Below are 19,481 nucleotides of genomic sequence, written 5' to 3'. Positions count from 1 at the left end.
TCTAGGAGGAGTATGTTAAAGTACGAGGCCTGGAAATGGCAATAACTGAGCTTTCCTTCTTTCCTCAGGTAGCGGGTCATTTTACCACAGTAGTAGGGTAGAATGGCCCCTTTTTTATTTTACCATTGTAAATGTTGTGCTATGACGACAAAGTTATCAAATGTTTCTATTTATTTCCCATGAGAATTTACAGTATTGGATGATGCTATATCTAAATATGTTACAATTTAAAAGTAAATGTACATTGTTCTTAAGGGGGCATCTTCCCCAAACAAAGCATGTTCAATTAGATTTTACATTAATAGCAAAGCAAAGAAAGAAGACACTATTCCTTTGCATATGCAGATTCAGGGAATTTGTTTTGTAAAAGTCACCTCTTTAAAACAACTGTATACTGTACTATTCTTGTAAAATAAGGAAATAAATCATGGCTGTGCAAACCCTACATTACTTGCTCTAGGGTAAAACGTTTATGGCAGTTTATGAGTAAACAGGTTTGTGCAGTTTTGGTTAAGTCATTTCAGTTCACCTTCTGCATAACATGAACTATGTCCTTCTCTGTAAAAAGCTGTGAAGAGTAAACACACTAGCAAATGTAGTTTTGAAGGGGTTTTTTATATCCCAAGAGGTAAACTTGGTTATAAGGAACTCATGTGTTCCTTTTAAAAGAGTGAATGTATTTTTGTCAAATTACTTCCAGTGTCATTTTTGTGTCAGCATTACAAACACCTTTTCCATAGAGATGATTACGGTCTACAGCATTAATATTTACTTTCAAAATACAGAATAATATACAAAAAATAATGCTTGGTAAAACTGTAATGAAATGCAAAGGCATTGTCTTCGTGATTTGCTTCATCTACTCATAAATAGGCTTTACTTGCTGAATTACACATCAAACAGCTAAGAGAAGGCATTTCAAATCAGGTTTTCACTTATGTCATGTTAAGTAGAAAATTAGCTTATTTATGCACTCATGGTGGATACAATAAGCTGTGAACTGCCATTCATCTCTTAGGAATTTCTAACACCATGAATGTAATGGGTTTGAGTCATTCTGTCAATGTCTAAAAGCACAGCATTCTTGCTAATTAAATCTTATTAATCTGAATGGTTATTCTTGCATAATGTAAACATAGTAGGAGGCAGTCTGATGCAAAACAAAGTCCAATATCTCATTGTTGTGGAGTCAGAAATCTCTTCAATACCAGTACAAATCCTTACTAATTTCTGCAACTGGCACACCTGTAAAACACAAGATAAGCACATTAAACAAATATATTCAATATATTTCTAATTACACTGATACTTATATAACTATAAAGAGCTAATTTTTTCCTTTTTTTATAAACAAAGATTTCTTGCCTGTCCTCTTGCGTTAGATGCACATGTAAACAAACCATTCGCCAATTTTTATTAAAGAATAATTGACAATTCAATCTGACAATCATTTTCTTCACCACTATCGGAACCAAACCGAATTGCAAAAATGCGTGTTTGCCATCGTTTGGACAACAGGTAGTCCTGCCCGATAGTCATGCCATTGGTCGAGCCAATTTTGTTTGGTGGCTGTACCTGAATCTAGACCGATCCTGCTTCCAGATGTGTCTTTAAAGGCCGTCCCAGCATTCCACTCTGGCCTGTCTGATTTTGAAAAGGGCGAGATCATGATGCCCCCTGTTGGACGCTCTATTTGCAACAGATTCAGGTAAGAGTTGGCACTGCTCTCAGCAGGTTGCTGGTAGAGTGAAAGAGGCAGTTCAAAGGCTGTGTCCTGTCTGGATGGACAGGGCCAGAGTGATGATGCTGAAGATAGTCCTGGGGGATTCATGATCACTCCCTGGGATGGAGGTGGCTCGTTTATGGATGTCAGTTGGGTCAGCCTTGAGGGGTTGGAAGAATGCGGGGACTTGGACCACGTTAGACCCGAAAAAGCCCATGATGATGAAGATGATGGGGAGACATCTGTGATAATGAAAGAATATACTTACAGTTATCTATAGTCAAACATAGTACAGTTAGCGTATAAGTAATATTTATAACATAACAAATATGTAATAGCAGTGTTACAACTTACACTGTATCAATCAATAGTTATATAGGTTCACAAACAGCATCAGACAGACAGAACAATGACATCAACACATTTTTAAGAATGAATATACCAGATATAGAAGTCCTGTTGCTTTCCTTTGCTTTAGTGCTGAGGTCTGTTGGTATGGTGGCCTTGTTCAGGGCACGGAAGAAGTGCTCATCCACGGCTGTGTTGATGTCACCTTGATAGTAGGTAAACAGTTGAGGAGGATCTTTAAAATGCTTCTCTGACCGCTCCAACACACTGTCCTCCATCATCCTAATTTTGGAGCATAAAGCACATTTATCATGATTTACAAACACGCAGTGTAAGAAAACTAGCAAGTAACAAAATCTATCACAACCTCAACTTGAGAACAAACCGGGACAATAAATCACAACTTCAGTAAGGAAATTACAGCAGTTAAGAGATATTGTTGCTAACCACAGAACAATAAAAAGCTCATTTATAAAGGCTTGAAAGATAAACCTCACCTTTGCTGAATACTGTTCTACTCGCTTTCTCCACCAAATTGTTCCTTTGAAACCTCAGATTTGAGTTCACAGATCTTCAAATCCCCGACGTGTCCAGCATTCTGCTCGTGTTCGGCGCACGAATCTACTTCTTACCGAAGAGAATGCAGCGAACTGAGAGAAAACAAACGCAATACTAAACGCAGCAGGTTTTGCACTTCCTTACAGGTACGCTTAGAAATGCACCCGAGCGAGTTGAACAAGAGCATCTCCACCGAGATAACATCACTAAGCTATCATTAGGCTTGCACTGAATTATGCTTTTGCCATAAACTGCGTTTGCATTTTATTTCCAGAGGCCCACATTTTGGGACATTAAAACCACCTGCCAAATATTGCGTAGATCCCCCTCTTGCCACCAAAACAGCGCCTACCCTAATTGTACAGCGGGGTTATCTAAGTAACTGTACTTTATCAGTTTAAAGCAGTCTGGCCATTCTCTGTTGAGCTCTCTCATCAACAAGGCATTTCAGTCCACAGAACTGCTACTCACTGGATGTTTTTGGGACCATTCTGAGTAAATTCTAGAGACTGTTGTGTGTGAAAATCCCAGGAGTTCAGCTGTTAGAGAAATACTCAAACCAGTACATCTGGCACCAACAATCATCCATGCAATTGTCTAATTAGCCAATCGTGTGGAAGCAATACAGTGCAAAAAAACCCCACTTAAATAGGGGTCAGGAGCTTCAGCTAATGTTCACATCAACCATCAGAATGGGGGGGAAAAAAATGTGATCTCATGGCATGATAGCTGTTCAAACCAGTGGCTTAAATGAGCTACATTTAAAAAGTTATCTGAACAACCTTAGATAGAAATAAATAAATATCAGTAAAATCAGAATTGGGCTGTGATGTGAACGTAGCCGTATGCCTTCTGAGTCAGAATCAACTTGTAAAGGCGGTTTAAAAAAGTTTATTTAGGCCTTTTGTGGATTTAAAGTCTGGAAGCCAAGTGTTTGCTAGGCAGTTGCTAAGGAGTACTAAATGGTTGCGAACTTGTTAGTAACGCCATTAATAGTAGACACATACAAGCCAGATCCACACGAATCAGTTTTCATTTAAAAACAAACTGATTTCACTACATTTATGCCTCTCATCCACACTGGAAATTAGTCCCAACTTGAGAAAACCTTGTTTTAGTGCTTCAAACTTTGTCCACGTGCACACAAATGTGTGTTGTTTGAAAACATATTGATTTCACTACGTTTATGCTTCTCATCTACACAAGAACAGTTTTCCTCCACTGAAGCAGCAACTGAAAAACGCGCTCCATAACCGCTGCTGCATACTTTGGAAAGCGATGGCGTTAGGTAATTTAAAGTGGAGGTTCAAAACTTAAATGGACCAGTGTGGACGTGGCTAAAGACACAGGCTATGTAATACGTTTTAGTTTGAAAACTCATTCATGCTAAAAAGCCATTTTCCTCCACTGAAAACACAGCGTTTCATAACTGGCTGAAGGACTGTGTGGAGTTTGGTGAATGTAGCTTGAAAGTTCTAGGAGTCAAGCCAACATCATTAAGATATTTTTAAAACATGGATCATAAAAGCAAAAAAAAATAAATAAAATACTGTGGTCAGAACCTTTTTTTTAATTATAAAAATATTAACAGAGGCTCAATCTGATTCAGACATTGAGGGACATTAGCATGAAGGAAAGTGAGAAAAGTCAATGCAAATGACTATTTACAGTCAAATTTCCATCAATGTCCTTCTAGCCAAAGCACCACAGTTTGATAAGGTGAAATACACAGGCAGGTCTTCAGAATAGGACACAGTAAAAGGGGAAACAGTAAATTAGCATTGAGTGTTAACATGTTTATAAGGGACATGATACAATTTCTGTTCATTCCTATGTCTATGCATCCTCATCTTCACTTCCTGCTAAACTACTGTCGGTTGACACCATTCCTCCTCCTCCTTCCTCCACCACCACCACCTCCTCCTCCTCCTCCTCCTCCTTTTCATCTTTCCCCATCACTCGTTCTGCTGTGTTTTCTCCTCTGTGCTCCTCCTGCTGGGTCTGTTCAGCTGCTTCCTCTTCTTTAGTAGAATTTTGTTTTTCATCCTGTGTTTCTGCTGTGGCTTTATCAGATGCACCCCCATCAACCAGGAAAGTGGTCCAGCCCTTCAGTCTCTCCTCTCGTTCTCGTGATGTTTCTTCAACCTGGGTGACCAGAGACACAAAGTGCGACAAAGGAGAAGCAGGAAAAATCAGTGCCAGGAATGGAAAAAGTAAGAAAGAGGTCTGCTGTCACACCTCAAAAAAGGAATGGCTACATTCCCCTTCAAATTCTAATCATTCAAAATCATTGTCCTAGAGCAACCACTTACCACATATAAGTATGTGTGCATTTTAAAGGAATAGATCATCTAAAAACTATGATTCACCATTTACTCACCCTCTATATCACCTCAAACACTTTCTTTCTTCTGAGGAAGACAAACAAAGAAATTGTAATGGAGATATGATGTCTGTTTGTCCATACAATGCAACTGAATGATGACCAAATCTTTGAAGCGCTTCACCTTTACAGCATAAAAGTAGTCTATACAGCTCCAGTGGTTTAATCGTGCCATCTAAAGCTATCTAACTGGGTTTGGGTGAGAACAGAACAAAATCCAGTTTCCTCCACTGTACATCTTGCCGTTGCAATCTCTATGCTCGATCATGATTTCAAGCTCGATTACACTTCGTAGAGCTGGACGAATGCGCAGAGCGCTAGATGTCGCTAGGATGTGAAATAGAGTTTGAAATCATGATCACCAAGACTGCTGATGTCAAGATTTATAGTGAAACCTCAGGAGTTATATTTTGGTCTGTTCACACCCAAAAATGACAGGATCACTTCAAAAGGCATGGATTAAACCAATGGAGTCGTATGGATTACTTATGCTGCCTTTGCGCTTTTTGGAGCTTCAAAGACATGGTCACCATTCACTTGCATTGTATGGACAAACAGACATCACATCTACATTAAAATATCCTTGTTTGTGTTCTGCAGAGGAAAGTCATATGAATCTGAGAGGATATAAGTGTGAGTAAATTAATAAAGAATTACAATTTTTGGGTGAATTATCCCTGTAAAAGGTACATATCATACTTTTTTCCCCACTTATAATGTGAATCAAGTTTTTTTTGCACCAAAACAGTCATAATTTAGTATTTCAATTCATAACCATTATCTACCCTCTCTTGGGTCTTTAACATTAACATGCAGGCAGGAACAGCACAAGATTTGGCAAATGTATTTAACAGTTATCATTAGATCTTCTGTGCCCGGTTGCATAAATGTAAGTTTTTCCCTTAAGTAGAACACTAAATGTGATTTCCTACATGCTGTGTCAATGGTAACCGTAGAATTTTAATACGGTAAAACCTGGCTTACTGTAGTATATCCCTAAACGGTTTCCCTTACTCCCAGAAGTGTTTAAGTCATTCCCAAATGACTTAAAAGGGAAACCGTTAAGGGATATGCTACAGTGAGCCAGGTTTTACCGTATTAAAATTCTACTGTTACCATTGACACAGCATATCTCTGCGAACTTTCAGAAGACCAACACCTTTTTACCATATAGAAAATCCTTTACATTTATTCTTTGTTTTTATTTGAATATTAATGACTATTAAAGTTTCTCTGTATCATTATTCCTGTGTAAACTATTGTCTGACCTCTTCTGAAGTAGACTGAAAACAGCGTTGCAATGAGTCACCTGTTCGTTTTCACAGCACATTTCAGTAAACATTTTTGTCGTTTATGATTACTGCATAAATATTTTTTCAAACTCATTTTCTGGAGGATAGACAGACGGATTTCCATTTGTATCGATTCAAACACTTTTTTGTGTACACATTTGTCCTGTGTAAACATTCTGAGTTTCACATGCAGACTAGTTAATGGAGGATTCTGCTTTTACGGCCGGCCAGCAAGTGCCCTTTCAAGAAAGACACCTTTGAAAGACTGCCTGGTAAGAGTTGGATTAGAAGTGCAAGATATTAAGATGCTTGAATAACTGTGCAAAGAACTGATTGCATCCCAAATTAAGAATATTAGTGGTGGTCAGTAGGGGTGTAGGATATATATAAAAATGTGTGATATATTGCAAATTAACTTTTGGTATAATTTTAATTCATCCATTTGTACAGTTTATAAAGATGCAGAGAGCAGATATTACTGTGTACACGTCTGGTTTGTGCTTTCCTATTAGATTGCCCTCCAGGTTGTTAGCGATTTCTCATATTGCGTGACCGTCAAATCTGTACTCCAACAAAAACTACAACAGTTTTTCCATCACTTAAATGGTCTAAACTGGGTTCTCCATATCGTGAAACATTCACCTCAGCACACTACATTCTTCAATTGGTTGTATAATCGTACCCATTTATTCATTTTTAGATACCTTTAAACTCTTAACCTATACTTAAGTGCTTTATGCATCACTTAACGGTTTTTAAGTGCCCACTTAAAGGTGCTGCAAGCGATTTTAGCGTTCTGAAGCATTCACATGATGGAGCTGTTGAATTAGCCACACCCCCTCATTCCAAAACCTCGCCCTCCAAAGATAATTTTGAGACCAAAACTGAGCAAAAAGAAAATCAGCATTGTTTGTTCCTGTGGCTGTCAAATTCAACAGTGGCACAATATTGCCCTCAACTAACAAACATTATGAATCATAGTCTCAATGATCTGCTTCAAATACAACACTATGAGAACGAGCAAAATGATTGACAGGTGAAAAGAGTCAATGTCCGCAGACACATTTTTATTGGCCGTTTACAAAGTCTAGAGCTGTCACAGAGACTGGTGAGATATCTCAGGACACTTATTTCATTAATATCTTTAAGGCAGAATTGACATTTTTTGCATCATTTTCCAAGGCGCTTACTGTGCCTTTAAGTTAAAAATAAATACTTTGTAAGGGATTGTGACATTTTACCTAACAAATAAAAACCCTTAAATAACACTTTACTGCAACACTCTTAAGTTTAAGGGAAACTTTTGAGTGATCTTAAGATAAAATTACTCTTAAGGTGCTTTTTGCAACCGGACACTGATGTTTAGGAATAATCGCATATATGCTACTTATACTACCACACTACGATTGGGTGGGTCAAGTTTTTGAACACAGAATTGGCTTCATTGATGCACAAATGTGGGTGGTCATCATTACACAATGGGTGCTGTTTAAAATGGCGGTGGACATTGCTGTTTCTTTAGTGATTGACTCTTGCACACCGGCTACCGCGAAATAGGGAGAAATACCCCTTGGGCGCTATTTTTCAATAAAGCTGACCTTCAGAAAGCTGACAGCATCTCTGCTTGGGTGTCTGTGGTAACAGGTGATCACAGGTTTCGTAACACACTCTCTCGCTCACTCACTCGCACATCCATCCTTGTTTATCCAATAACTTGTTCGAAACAGCAAAAGCCGTGATACTATTTCTGATGTGACAATGTAAAATTAGGGGGGCTCAGAGCAAAAAGGCCCCCGAAATATACATCAAATCTTATTGTATGAAGTATGAGATTATGTTGATAGAATTGTATGTGTATGTGATAACAAATTCTCAATCTAGTTATTCATATTGAGAATTTACATTAATCGATTGATTCAATTTAAGAATTTCATATAAAATAATTTTTTATGTTTAGTTTTTATTTTATGTTTATCATTTTTTATTTGGCGAGAAAACAAACAAAAAAAGTCAAATAAAAAGGCATTGAATACCCCTGAAAATCAAATCCAAATTTTGCCCCTAACAGAAAAAGGTGTTTTCTGACTGGTGGTCATATATATGTTTCAGGAACCATTTGCAGTTTTCTTAATAAATAAATAAATAAATTGTGTTTTCAAAACAGTATGTTGTCATAATACGGTTACCTTTATCAAAAAAATCTGATTCCTTATGATATGACTGCTTTAAATAGGCCAAGTATTTTACCTGGTAGTCAGTTACACCATCCCACAGTTGTGCTGATAGCTGCCTCCCTCCAAACCAGCGTCCATTCAGAGCTGCCTGACACATATCTGCTTCTTCAGGTTCCTTAAAAGCCATGGATGCCACTCCATCAGGGTGCCTCTGATTCCCATGGTAAGACAAAAAAAAGCAGAGTGTTCAACATGGCATAGAGATAGATACTCCAACGACAGCTGATTTGTGTAAATATAAGAGCTGTCAAAATTAGCACGTTAAGGCATGTTATTAATTACAAATGTTTAACGCATTAATTTTTTGATGCTATTAACACATTTGCCAATTAGAAATGAGATTCTGAACTTATTCAGATTCGATTCCAAGTCAGTAATCAAGTTATAGAGAAAGGAACTTCTTATCCATAATTGTTTGTACAAAACATACCCAGATGGGACTTAACAGTACTTCGTGCCTTGGTAAGATGGAATTTAAATACCAAAAAGCATGTCATGTCTCAACTATCACTTAAAGGCCAAACACACGATACATGGCACTGATGTTTGTTGACTCTTACACACACAACAAACAAAAGCTGCATTCACTTGAGTCACTGGAGTGAAGCATCAACTTTTCCACATGACGCGTCGCGCTTCCCTATCTCCGCACAAAACGGATGAAGTATCATTACGTTGGCAGTGCCAGCACTAACAAGCCCTTTATTTGTAGTGCTTTTCATGTGGAGTTCAAAGCGGCACGAATCATCTGAATGTGTGTTACATTTGCTGTAGCACAGCAGATAGCCACAGCCTGCCAGTCGATTACTATTGTGGTGGAGGAGGGTTTAAGAAATGTAATGCCTTTTGCAATGAATATGTAACCTATGGGGACTTGTTCTAACAATTAGTCAACCTACCACTTAGACTTTGTGAATGTTTAATGTAACTTGAATTGGTGATATTTTAGTCCATTTTATACTGTAGAATGCATTATTTGTCAAATGTTAATGAATTGTTAATTCATTAACATTGATGAATTGTATTAACATTAACAAATGTTAATGAATTGTATTAACATTAACAAATGTTAATGAATTGTATTATTTGTTCGGTTAAACAATGTATTATTTCATTTTGACACTAAATAAGTAAATTTAGAGTCAAATTTCAGCACTTTTATAATCTGCGATTAATCGTTATTAACTATGAAAAATTATGCGATTAAATATTTTAATCGACTGATAGCACTAGCAAATATAGAATTAAGTTACTATAAAACTTGCCCATAGGGCAAAAGCTGCATGCATAATGGACAAGCATCACTGCGATGAAGGACAAGAATTCAGACTTACATCAAAGATGATGACCTTCTTCACCTGCCCGAATTTCTCACACTCTGTCCGCAGGTCATCTCTGTACTCATTCAGCACAAGTGGATCCTCCTGCATAAGACATATGATGCAGCTATTATACTCATTAACAATAATACACCACCATTCTGTTACCTAAACTTTTGTTTTCACCTAAAGGTTGATGCTTAAATGCTTGCAACTAGTTTCACAGCAAGCAATAATAACATCAATAACAAACATACATAGCTTATGTGTGCATTTCTTTACAAAACTAATATATGAATTAAAACAAATCTGGACAAGATATTGAAGGAAAAGCAGCAAAGAAGTGCTCAGCATACATGGATCTCCATATATACTGTTAATCACTGTGGAGCGGAGGGGGGCGGGGCCGGGCTGGAATGTCGCACGCCCGGTCCCCAATCGGCCTGATGGGGCGCGCGAGGGATAAAGGCGGCCGGTGACGACGGTTCGAGAGAGAGAGAATTACGGGCATATCCGTCATGTGTGTGTGCGTTTATGTTTGTGTGTTTTGATTTAAGTTTTCATTCAATTATTATTTATATTGACAAGCCGGTTCTCGCCTCCTCCTTGCCCATCTTAACCCCCTTACATTGGTGTTGAAACCCGGGAAGGAGGAGGGATGCCGTCCACCCAGGGGAGCGCCGCTGCCATCTGCCGGGTGACGGAGTAGCCGACCGCCCAGTGCGGGGAATGGCCGCCGTCCACGGGGCGAGTGGGGACTGGATTCCCCGACCGCCTGGAGCGAGGGAGCTGCTGCCAGGGGCGTAGGAGTGTCCCCATGTGCCGGCAGAAAAGCGGAGGGGCGTTCTGTCCGCTGGGGGTCGGAGGTTTGATGCTGGTTCGCCCGGAGTGGTGTGGCTGTTGTCCGCCAGAGAGTGTGGAGGAGTGTTGGAGGACCACGCGACGGTACATCAGGGAACCGGCGAGTGAGCTTTTTCTCTCTCTCTCTTTCGCACCGTGTTGGCCTTTTTCCTCGCCTATTTTGTTTTTTTTGTTGCCGTCTTCCTCCTGTCTTCTCCCAGGTCGAGGAAGGCGGGGATCACCTGAAGGGGCGCAAAGCAGGCCCCTCCCCAGGGAAAGAGGGGGGTGTATGTCATGCCGGTGGCGCCAGGAGGAGTGTGGAGCGGAGAGTCCCCAATCGGTCCGATGGGGCGCGCGAGGGATAAAGGCAGCCAGTGACGATGGTTCGAGAGAGAGAATTACGGGCATATCCGTCGTGTGTGTGTTTATATTTGTGTGTTTTGGTTTAAGTTTTCATTAAATTATTATTTATATTGACAAGCCGGTTCTCGCCTCCTCCTTGCCCATCTTAACCCCCTTACAATCACAAATCACAGATAATTCCAACTCATGAAGTTGGTTGAGAGAATGAGTGTATAGAGCTTTCATCTAGGCAAAAAGGTGGCTACTTTGATAAAGCTAAAATATGATTTGTTTCCAATTTTAGGTCACTGCATAGTTCCCATTCTTTCATTGTGATATTGTGTTGATGACTTTAATATTATTTGAAAATGTGTAATCCAGTACTATTCAAGAATAAGTAGGTGTGTCCATACTGCTGACTGGCAGTGTATATTATTATATTTTTTTTTAATGTAATTTATCTCAGTTACATCAGCCACGTGTTTTTATACATAGTACGGGTTGAAGAATTGGTCACAAGCATCAGCCTCATTCATTAAACCTAATTAAATATATGGTGATGATCTTTGAATTGCAGATCCACACCTGCATTCCTGCTCACATCTGAACCTTTCAGTTGCACCTACTTCAGGAATGCAGACAGACCTGCTGTGTTCTCTGACGCAGACAGATTTATCGCTGTTATGGAATAGTTAAAAAATGCTGTGCATCTTAAACAACTAATCACGTTACTAATCATGAGCATTACTGTAATTAACTTGATTAAGTGATGCCGGGAACTAAAAAAAACAACAAAACATTCTATTCACTAACATCATCTGCAGTATGTTGTGTGCTTGTATCTGTTGTGTGTTTAGAGGTTGAGTCTTGCCTCAAAGTCACTGGGATGAAACATGTTTTGGACGATGACAACTTTTTGATGCCTTTTGCGAACCTCCTTGACCTTCTCTGGCCTCCAGTCCAGCTGTCTGTCATTATAAACATGAAAGAAAAGTGGTGTTAGTCTAATATAGAACTATTTCAAAAATCTGTTGATAGATAAAGCAGAGGATTGTTGTACATTGTGTCACAAATGACTACAAAGTTCTTGAGAGGAGTCTGTTCAAGCAGGATCTTACTTTTGTTGTTGCTGGAGCTTCTTGCGATACTCTTTGCTCTTTTTCTTCTTCTTGCTGGCGTCATATGAACCTTTGAGTTCAAATCGCGCTGCCTCCACGTGTAGTCGGTAGCCCCGAATTTCATTCTCATCCAACAGGCGCTCAGCGAGGGCTACAGACTCTTTCTGCAGGAGACACGCACAATCAAATGGGGCCCTACAATATGATCTACAACTAATTATCTGAATACTTCTATAAAATACTGTATATGTGAATTAATGTATGGAAAATATATAGTATATTTATAAAAATATGTGGAAGTACACTGTATGTGAAAGTTTGCAATCAAGATGTAGAACACATCAATTTCATTTCAGTTCTATTTTGTTGACCAGTCTGATAAGCTATTAAAATGGCCAACCTTGAGGTAGCAGCAAAGTCCATCTCCTTTTTGGTTCCCATCCTTGTCCTTGTAGAGTTTAATTTTATATTCCTCTGTGATCGGATCACGCATGACAATTCCGCATTTGGACATAACTTCCACAAACTCATCAGGAGTTATGTCAGGAGGAAGACCTGGCAGAAACACCCCCAGAAATTAAATTACATTTCAAGCATTGACTTCTGGATTTCATTTTCCATTTTAGCCAGCAAACACTGTAAATAAAAGATTTGAAAGCAGTAATGTCCACTAGAGTGAGACCAAATATAATTTAAATATAATATACAGTTATATTTAACAGTTAGTTCTGGTCCTCGAATCTGATTGGACGATTGTCTTTTTTTAAAATTTATTTTTTTACATTACATATGTTAGCCAGCAGGTGGTGGCAAAAGATATTTTTTGTGTGTAATATGAGCAAGTTAGGTGAGGTGAACTGGATCTCCATCAGCCGTTTACATACAACAGCTCTTCGAGATCGCTTACTACACTATACTACTAAAGCTAGAAAATAGCTTTAAACTTACAACTTCAGCATTACAACTCATCACTGCTGAGAGACACAACGGACTGATGAATTACACAATGGGTGCTGTTTAAAAAGACGGAGGACATTGCGGTTTCTATAGTGATCGACACTTGCACACCGGCTATTGCGAAATAGGGAGAAATACCCCCGAATGGACGCTATTTTTCAATAAAGCTGACAGCATCTCTGCTTGGGTGTCTGTGGCAACAGGTGATCACAAGCTCCGTCGCTCACTCACTCTCTCGTGCGTGCACACACACACACACACACACACACACACACACACACACACACACACACACACACACACCCACCCACCCACCCATCCATCCATCCTTGTTTATCCATTAACTTGTTCGAAACAGCAAAAGCAGTGATACTATTTCTGAAGTGACATTTTTTCATTACTAACGAAGGCTTGATGACCTGCGGCCGAATCACAGCAGTGCTGATTTTGGGCCATATAGCACGATTGCGATTGTGATATTGATTAAATATAATATGTGGGAAAATTGTTTACCTGTCACATAAACATTTGTGTTTTTATCCCCTTCCACTTCAAACCAGCCTGTAAAATATAAGATACATGATTTAATTGTTATTATTTAACAAGTATAATAATCCGTAATAATTTATCAAAGGGGTTTTCAAACTGGGGTTTGGAAACCCCCAGGGGGCTGCAATAGGCATTTTGCAGCCCCCTGCTGCATTTTTTTATTAATGCTTACAAAACTTTTACATCTAGAGCCAAGAGGTATATTACAACAAACATCAACAAAAAGGAAAATAAATAAACAGTTTAATAAAAATATCAAATTGTTTACATATTTCAATACACTTGTTACTCAAATTGGAAATTGTTCTTAGGTACTGCTGAACCTCTGAATTAAAAATTAAAACTAATGGTTTATATCCACTATTCTTACATTTATGAATACTAAACTTTGCCAACAAAAGTAGAAAATTAATCAAATAATATTCCTTATGAAGAGACATGTCATAGCTAAAAAAAAAACATTTTCAAAACAAAGTTGAAAGCTGGGAATGATATGATCTCTAACAATCTTGCAGAAATCAGACCAAAAACAAGTCGAGTAGGGACAACTCCAAAATACATGAAAAAAATGTATTCCGCCTGCAGACCAGAATATATCGACATCACAATTAAATCTCTCTACAAGAAAATAATTAGTGGGGTAGTACTTATACACAAGTTTGAAGGAAATGTCTTTGATTTTATTAGTGATTAAATATTTATGTGGTAATTTCCAAATTTTGCACCATCTCAACCCAGCCACACCCTACGTCAGACATGCTTGTGTAGTATCTCGTGTGCATTGTGTCATAAACATAAAATGTTTAGGTCACTGTGTCAAGTTAAATCTTTATATAATCTTTAAATCTTTAAACACATCTTGAAATCCCTTAGTACGCATTTGCGCTCCGAGTGTTTTGAACGCAAGATCGTAATGCATGTTTGTGTTGTTCTGGCTACTGAATGGTTGTTTTCTTCACTGTATAAACTGCACGTTGCTCATACAGCAGAAATTTCACTTACTGCCTTCTGGAGTAAGCAGGTGGTACTTCAAGCTTGCATTTCTCAGGAATCTTCCTTATTCTAGTCCGGGGGCATTGCGATTAATTGCGTTAAATCGACAGCCCTAATATATATATATATATATATATATATATATATATATCAGGGGTCACCAACCTTTTTGATACTGAGAGCTACTTCATGGGTACTGAGTCATACGAAGGGCTACCAGTTTGATACACTCTTCTGAAATAACAAATTTGCTTAGTTTGCCTTATACATTATTAATAATGTAAAGACTCTGATCACGTTAATGATTTCTTACAATAATTACCAACAATGACAAGGTGGGAAACAGATATCAATATTCAGCACTTTATTTCTATTTATCTCAGTAATTGTAAAATGTTCAGATGATCACTTACATTACATTTCTTAGGAAAAATGTCCCATTTTCACTAGCCACTGACAAACCTTTTAAACAAAGCATGAACTATGTTGCACCATGTTTCAAAAAGTTATCAATTATGTACATTGTAATGTCTGTAATGTAGTGAAAAATCTTAAATATTTTTAAATAAATCTTGTCACATTTTGAACTAATGACTAAATCTGCTGTATTTTTAATAAAATAATAACTGTTACATGTCATGAACACATTTTAAATTGAACAATTCTTCAATATTTTAATTAAACTTTGCCATGGCACTGACATGTTGCCACTGACATCTGGTATAATTTTCTTTGTTAGTGGGAAGACTGGCATTGCATGCTGTTTACCATTGTATTGTAATCTGGTGTGTAACTTGACACTGCAACTGTGAGTAACTCTTTCAGATGTGCATCAGTGAGGCGTGTTCTGTGTTTGTTCTTGATGAAGTTCATGTCAGAAAATGCTGATTCACATAGATAGGTAGAACCAAACAGGCTGGCAACCTTCATAGCTGCTGTACACACACACACCACTGTACTTCTCTGTGTCAACAAGGCACCAAAAGTTTGGTGCAGCCTTGTAGGCTTTGAGGTGGAGGTCATTTTGCAATGTTATGATTTCAATCTCCACCTGTCCAGCATCCAAGTTGAACGTTGTACTTAGTTGCTCAGCGAAGCTTGTTGTGTCCACATTCATGAAAGGAATGGAAATGAATGATACACATGGCTCAAGCTGATCTAGGTCACAAAACCTATTCTCAAACTCTTGCCCAAGTCTGTTTATGACTTCATAGTACTTGTCTGCAACTTTGTCAAATGTATCAGATGCAGAAGCATTGTCTTTCAGCACTGACTGCACAGAGGGAAAGTGCAGCACCTTTTTTCTCTGTAGATCCAGAGAGAAAATGTTCATTTTGGCTTTAAATGCATTTAAAGCACTTATCATATTAACAACATTCTTGCCTTTACCTTGCAGCTCAAAGTTTAATTGGTTTAGTTTCCCAGTAATGTCCATCAAAAATGCAATGTCAAGTGTCCACTCTGTGTCCTCTAGCAGTGAGACGTCTTTGCCTTTGGACTGCATGAACTCATTGATTTCACCCAAAAGTGACAAAAAACGAAGTAAAACTCGTCCTCTGCTGAGCCATCTGATTTCTGTGTGTAGTAGCAGGTCACCATATTCAGCTGCCATCTCCTCCAATAGCACTTTGAAAATCCTGTGCTGTTTTGCTTTGGAGCGGATATTGTTTATGATTTTCACAACGGAGTCATCACGTGCCCAGAGCCGATCACTTTGGCACACAATGCCTGCTGGTGAATGATGCAGTGGTAATGCAGAAATTTTGGGAAGTCTGGGTCACCTTTACAGTGAGCGATGAAACCTGCATGTCGGCCAATCATAGCAGGAGCCCTATATGTGGTCACCGCTACCAGCTTTTCCAATGGTACCTTTTTCTGCACGAAAAACTCCTTCACTGTGTTATAGATGTCAACTCCCCTCGTAGTTGTCTTTATGGGCAGTAGTGTCAGGAGTACTTCTCTTGTGGAGAAATCTTCAAACACCATCTGGATAAAACCATCAGCTGCGCTGTGCTGTCCACGGACTCGTCGCACTGGATGCTAAACCACCTGCACCTCACCAGATCCCGGTCCAGCTGATCGACCAAGTTACTGGACAAAGCTGACACTCGTCTAGCCATCGTAGATGCCCCCAGTTGGACGTCGGAGAGAGTGGCGATTACATCGCTTCCATATTTCTCGTCTTTAAGTACAGTGTTAGCAATTATCATCATTGCTTCTTTGACAACTTCTCCGTCTGAAAATGCCTTCTTCTTGATCAGGAAATGCGTAGCTCTAAAAGAGGCTTCGGTTGCTTTTTGTGACTTTTTGCCGGCCTTGTGAAAAAAGCTTGTTGCTTACCCAAAGCTGTCTTTAGCTCAAGGGCTTTTTCTGCCCGTAGTGCGCTTCCGGTGGGTAGTTAGTAGTTTTTGTGATTCAGTAGTAAAGTGTCTCTCCACATTTTGCCGCTTTGCCGTTGCCACAGTCGCTCCGCATATAAGACACACGCAGGTTTCTTTCACAGTCGTAAAAAGAACTCCCGACTCCCATTCATTGTGAAAGTGATATGTTTTCTTTCTTTTTCTGCCATGTTTTTGGGGTAAGAAACTACGTTCAGCGCCAATCTTCGCTAAGCCCTCTAGCTTAGCCTACTCTCCACGAGCACTGTATTGTCACACGCACAATACTGACTGAACTGGAGTACATCAGAGTTCACCTAAACTTATCTAAACTTCATGTATAAGAAACATATTTTTAAGATATTTTAATTTTTAAATCTATATAAATGCAAGTGTGATAAAAAAAAATGAATAGCAACAGAATAAAATAAAATTTTATACGCAGCTGAGTTGTGCTATTTTTAGAACAGGCCTGCGGGCGACTCATGTGGTCTTTGGGGGCGACCTGGTGCCCGCGGGCACCGTGTTGGTGACCCCTGATATATATATATATTTCATTCTGTTATGAAGGACTAAAAATAGATTTCATTAGAATTTAAAATATGTTTTTGTTTATGCATCTAACAGTCCTCCAATATTGGGGTCCTTGGCATCAAAGTTTGTTAACCCCTGAATTATGAGATTATAATTATAAATCTCTTGCTTAGACATACCTGGATCTGCTTTCCTTTTCTCTCCTTTCTGCGAGCCCTCTTTAGCTGTGTCTTGGTCAGAGCTCTCCTCAGGTTTCTTGAGCTCCTCTGGCTGTGCAGGGAGAGAGTCAGCAGAAGGAGCTGCAGCAGTTGGATCAGGTTCCCCATCCTCATTAAAGCCATAGTTTGCTTGATATGCTGCAATGAAGTCATCATTTATCTACAAAGGACAAACAAATCTGTTTAACCGGTGAACATCACTAGAAAACCTACTGTCAATAAACCCTGATCCACATGGAAAATGTTATACTTTACCTTTGGAAACCATGCCCTCTTTTCATGGTCCCAGTCATACCCAGTGCCATCCTCTGGGTCGACAAATGTGTATGGATCATCTCCACTCTGTTCCCTCTGGCCATACAGCTGCTGCAAACGAAGCTGTTCATGGAACTCTTTATTACCGTCTAAGTCCCCGCTCATCTACAGACAGCACAGAGACACAAAGTACTTAAAGCGTAACAGAAATGTCAAAATTCTGCAGCAGGGAAATGTCAAATAGTTATTGGTGTGAGAATAGACATATTATAATATGCACCGAGAGAGCGATAGAAATAAAGGGATAACAGATTAAGAAAATACAGGGATTAATAATATAATGTAAAGAAGGCTTTAAATCACATAGTCTTCAATATAGACCTAAAGAGCCTACAGCCTTTCCGTTTGATAGGGTCTATTAACAGTTCTGCAATCCACTCTCTCTGGAGCCTAACCATGCATCACCTTGCAAGTAATAATAACCTAACATCAACACTTTACTGGCTACTATAGTAAATAGGCTAAATCTTTAGTGTTATTCGATTAGAGAAGAGACAGGGTTTCAAAAAGTGACAAGCTAGTGACAGATCACATTGGAAGTAATGACCTGTTGGTGTTTAGCATAAGTAGCGGGTTCAAATATGCTTTGCGCTACAACACACCCACAATCCCATAACAATATTAATTGAGATATTAGTGAAATATGGCTTAAGACTCATCTGTTATCAGAATATTCCGGATGTTTATTTTTAGTTACAACACGTCTGCTAGATAACGAGACAACACTGATCAGCATGTGAACAGACCCCATATCAATCCACTGAATCTGACCTAATTGTTTACGCGCTTTCCTATCGGCTACATTTAGAGGCTATGGCACCGCAATTTTTAGCTTTGATACGAAGGATGACCTGTAAAAATTGACATAGCTTCGACGTTTTTAGACTGAGGGAAAAATAAAAAGGCCCACCTTTATTCCACACCGAGCCCCCCAATACGTCTGAATGTTGCACATCCGTTCCAAGGCCCACGCACAAATCCACCGGGTTACGTCTTCCGGAATGCTACTATCGCACACACATGTGTAGTTCCGTACAAACGTTCCGCTCTCAGAATTTTATAATTCCACAAAACAGATGACACATTTTTAGTAAACAAATGATACATTTGTTTAATTATTATTTTTACAAAAGTAAAATATAAATATTGCTTCATATATTGGGGTTTACATTTTATATTTTATTGACCGGTTTAAAGGTGGAATAATTTACTGTAACCTACTAAAGCGTATAATTATCATAATATGTTATCAGAGATGTAGGAAACATGCTAAATTTAAATACTGGCTACAGCCAGTATATTCTAACCACGGAATTTCTTTTTATTTATTTTGTTCAATTACAGACAATTACAATGCAAAAAGTTCAAAGCAAATATAAG

The 19,481-nt window shown here is 38.7% G+C and overlaps 2 protein-coding genes across 2 annotated transcripts; both read right to left on the bottom strand.

The window, feature by feature from the left end:
- Window positions 1-66: 66 nt before the first annotated feature.
- On the bottom strand, window positions 67-4,046 carry LOC127636185 (transcription cofactor vestigial-like protein 1). Its single transcript, XM_052116611.1, has 4 exons — window positions 2,569-4,046; window positions 2,166-2,353; window positions 1,576-1,965; window positions 67-1,245 (listed from the first exon to the last, which is right to left on the bottom strand). The coding sequence occupies exons 2-4, from the start codon at window positions 2,350-2,352 to the stop codon at window positions 1,202-1,204; spliced, it is 621 nt and encodes a 206-aa protein (XP_051972571.1). The 5' UTR covers window position 2,353; window positions 2,569-4,046; the 3' UTR covers window positions 67-1,201.
- Window positions 4,047-4,184: 138 nt separating this feature from the next.
- On the bottom strand, window positions 4,185-19,079 carry LOC127636184 (HIV Tat-specific factor 1-like). Its single transcript, XM_052116610.1, has 10 exons — window positions 19,012-19,079; window positions 18,042-18,206; window positions 17,748-17,946; window positions 13,628-13,675; window positions 12,558-12,712; window positions 12,158-12,321; window positions 11,911-12,007; window positions 9,873-9,962; window positions 8,552-8,689; window positions 4,185-4,774 (listed from the first exon to the last, which is right to left on the bottom strand). Exons 1-10 carry the CDS (start codon window positions 19,054-19,056, stop codon window positions 4,466-4,468), a joined length of 1,410 nt encoding a protein of 469 aa, XP_051972570.1. The 5' UTR covers window positions 19,057-19,079; the 3' UTR covers window positions 4,185-4,465.
- Window positions 19,080-19,481: the final 402 nt, after the last annotated feature.

Source organism: Xyrauchen texanus, chromosome 43, assembly GCF_025860055.1.
Source record: "Xyrauchen texanus isolate HMW12.3.18 chromosome 43, RBS_HiC_50CHRs, whole genome shotgun sequence".
Lineage (NCBI taxonomy): Eukaryota > Metazoa > Chordata > Actinopteri > Cypriniformes > Catostomidae > Xyrauchen > Xyrauchen texanus.
Note: the sequence above shows the minus strand (reverse complement) of the source record. Positions and strands in the feature narration are given on the sequence as shown.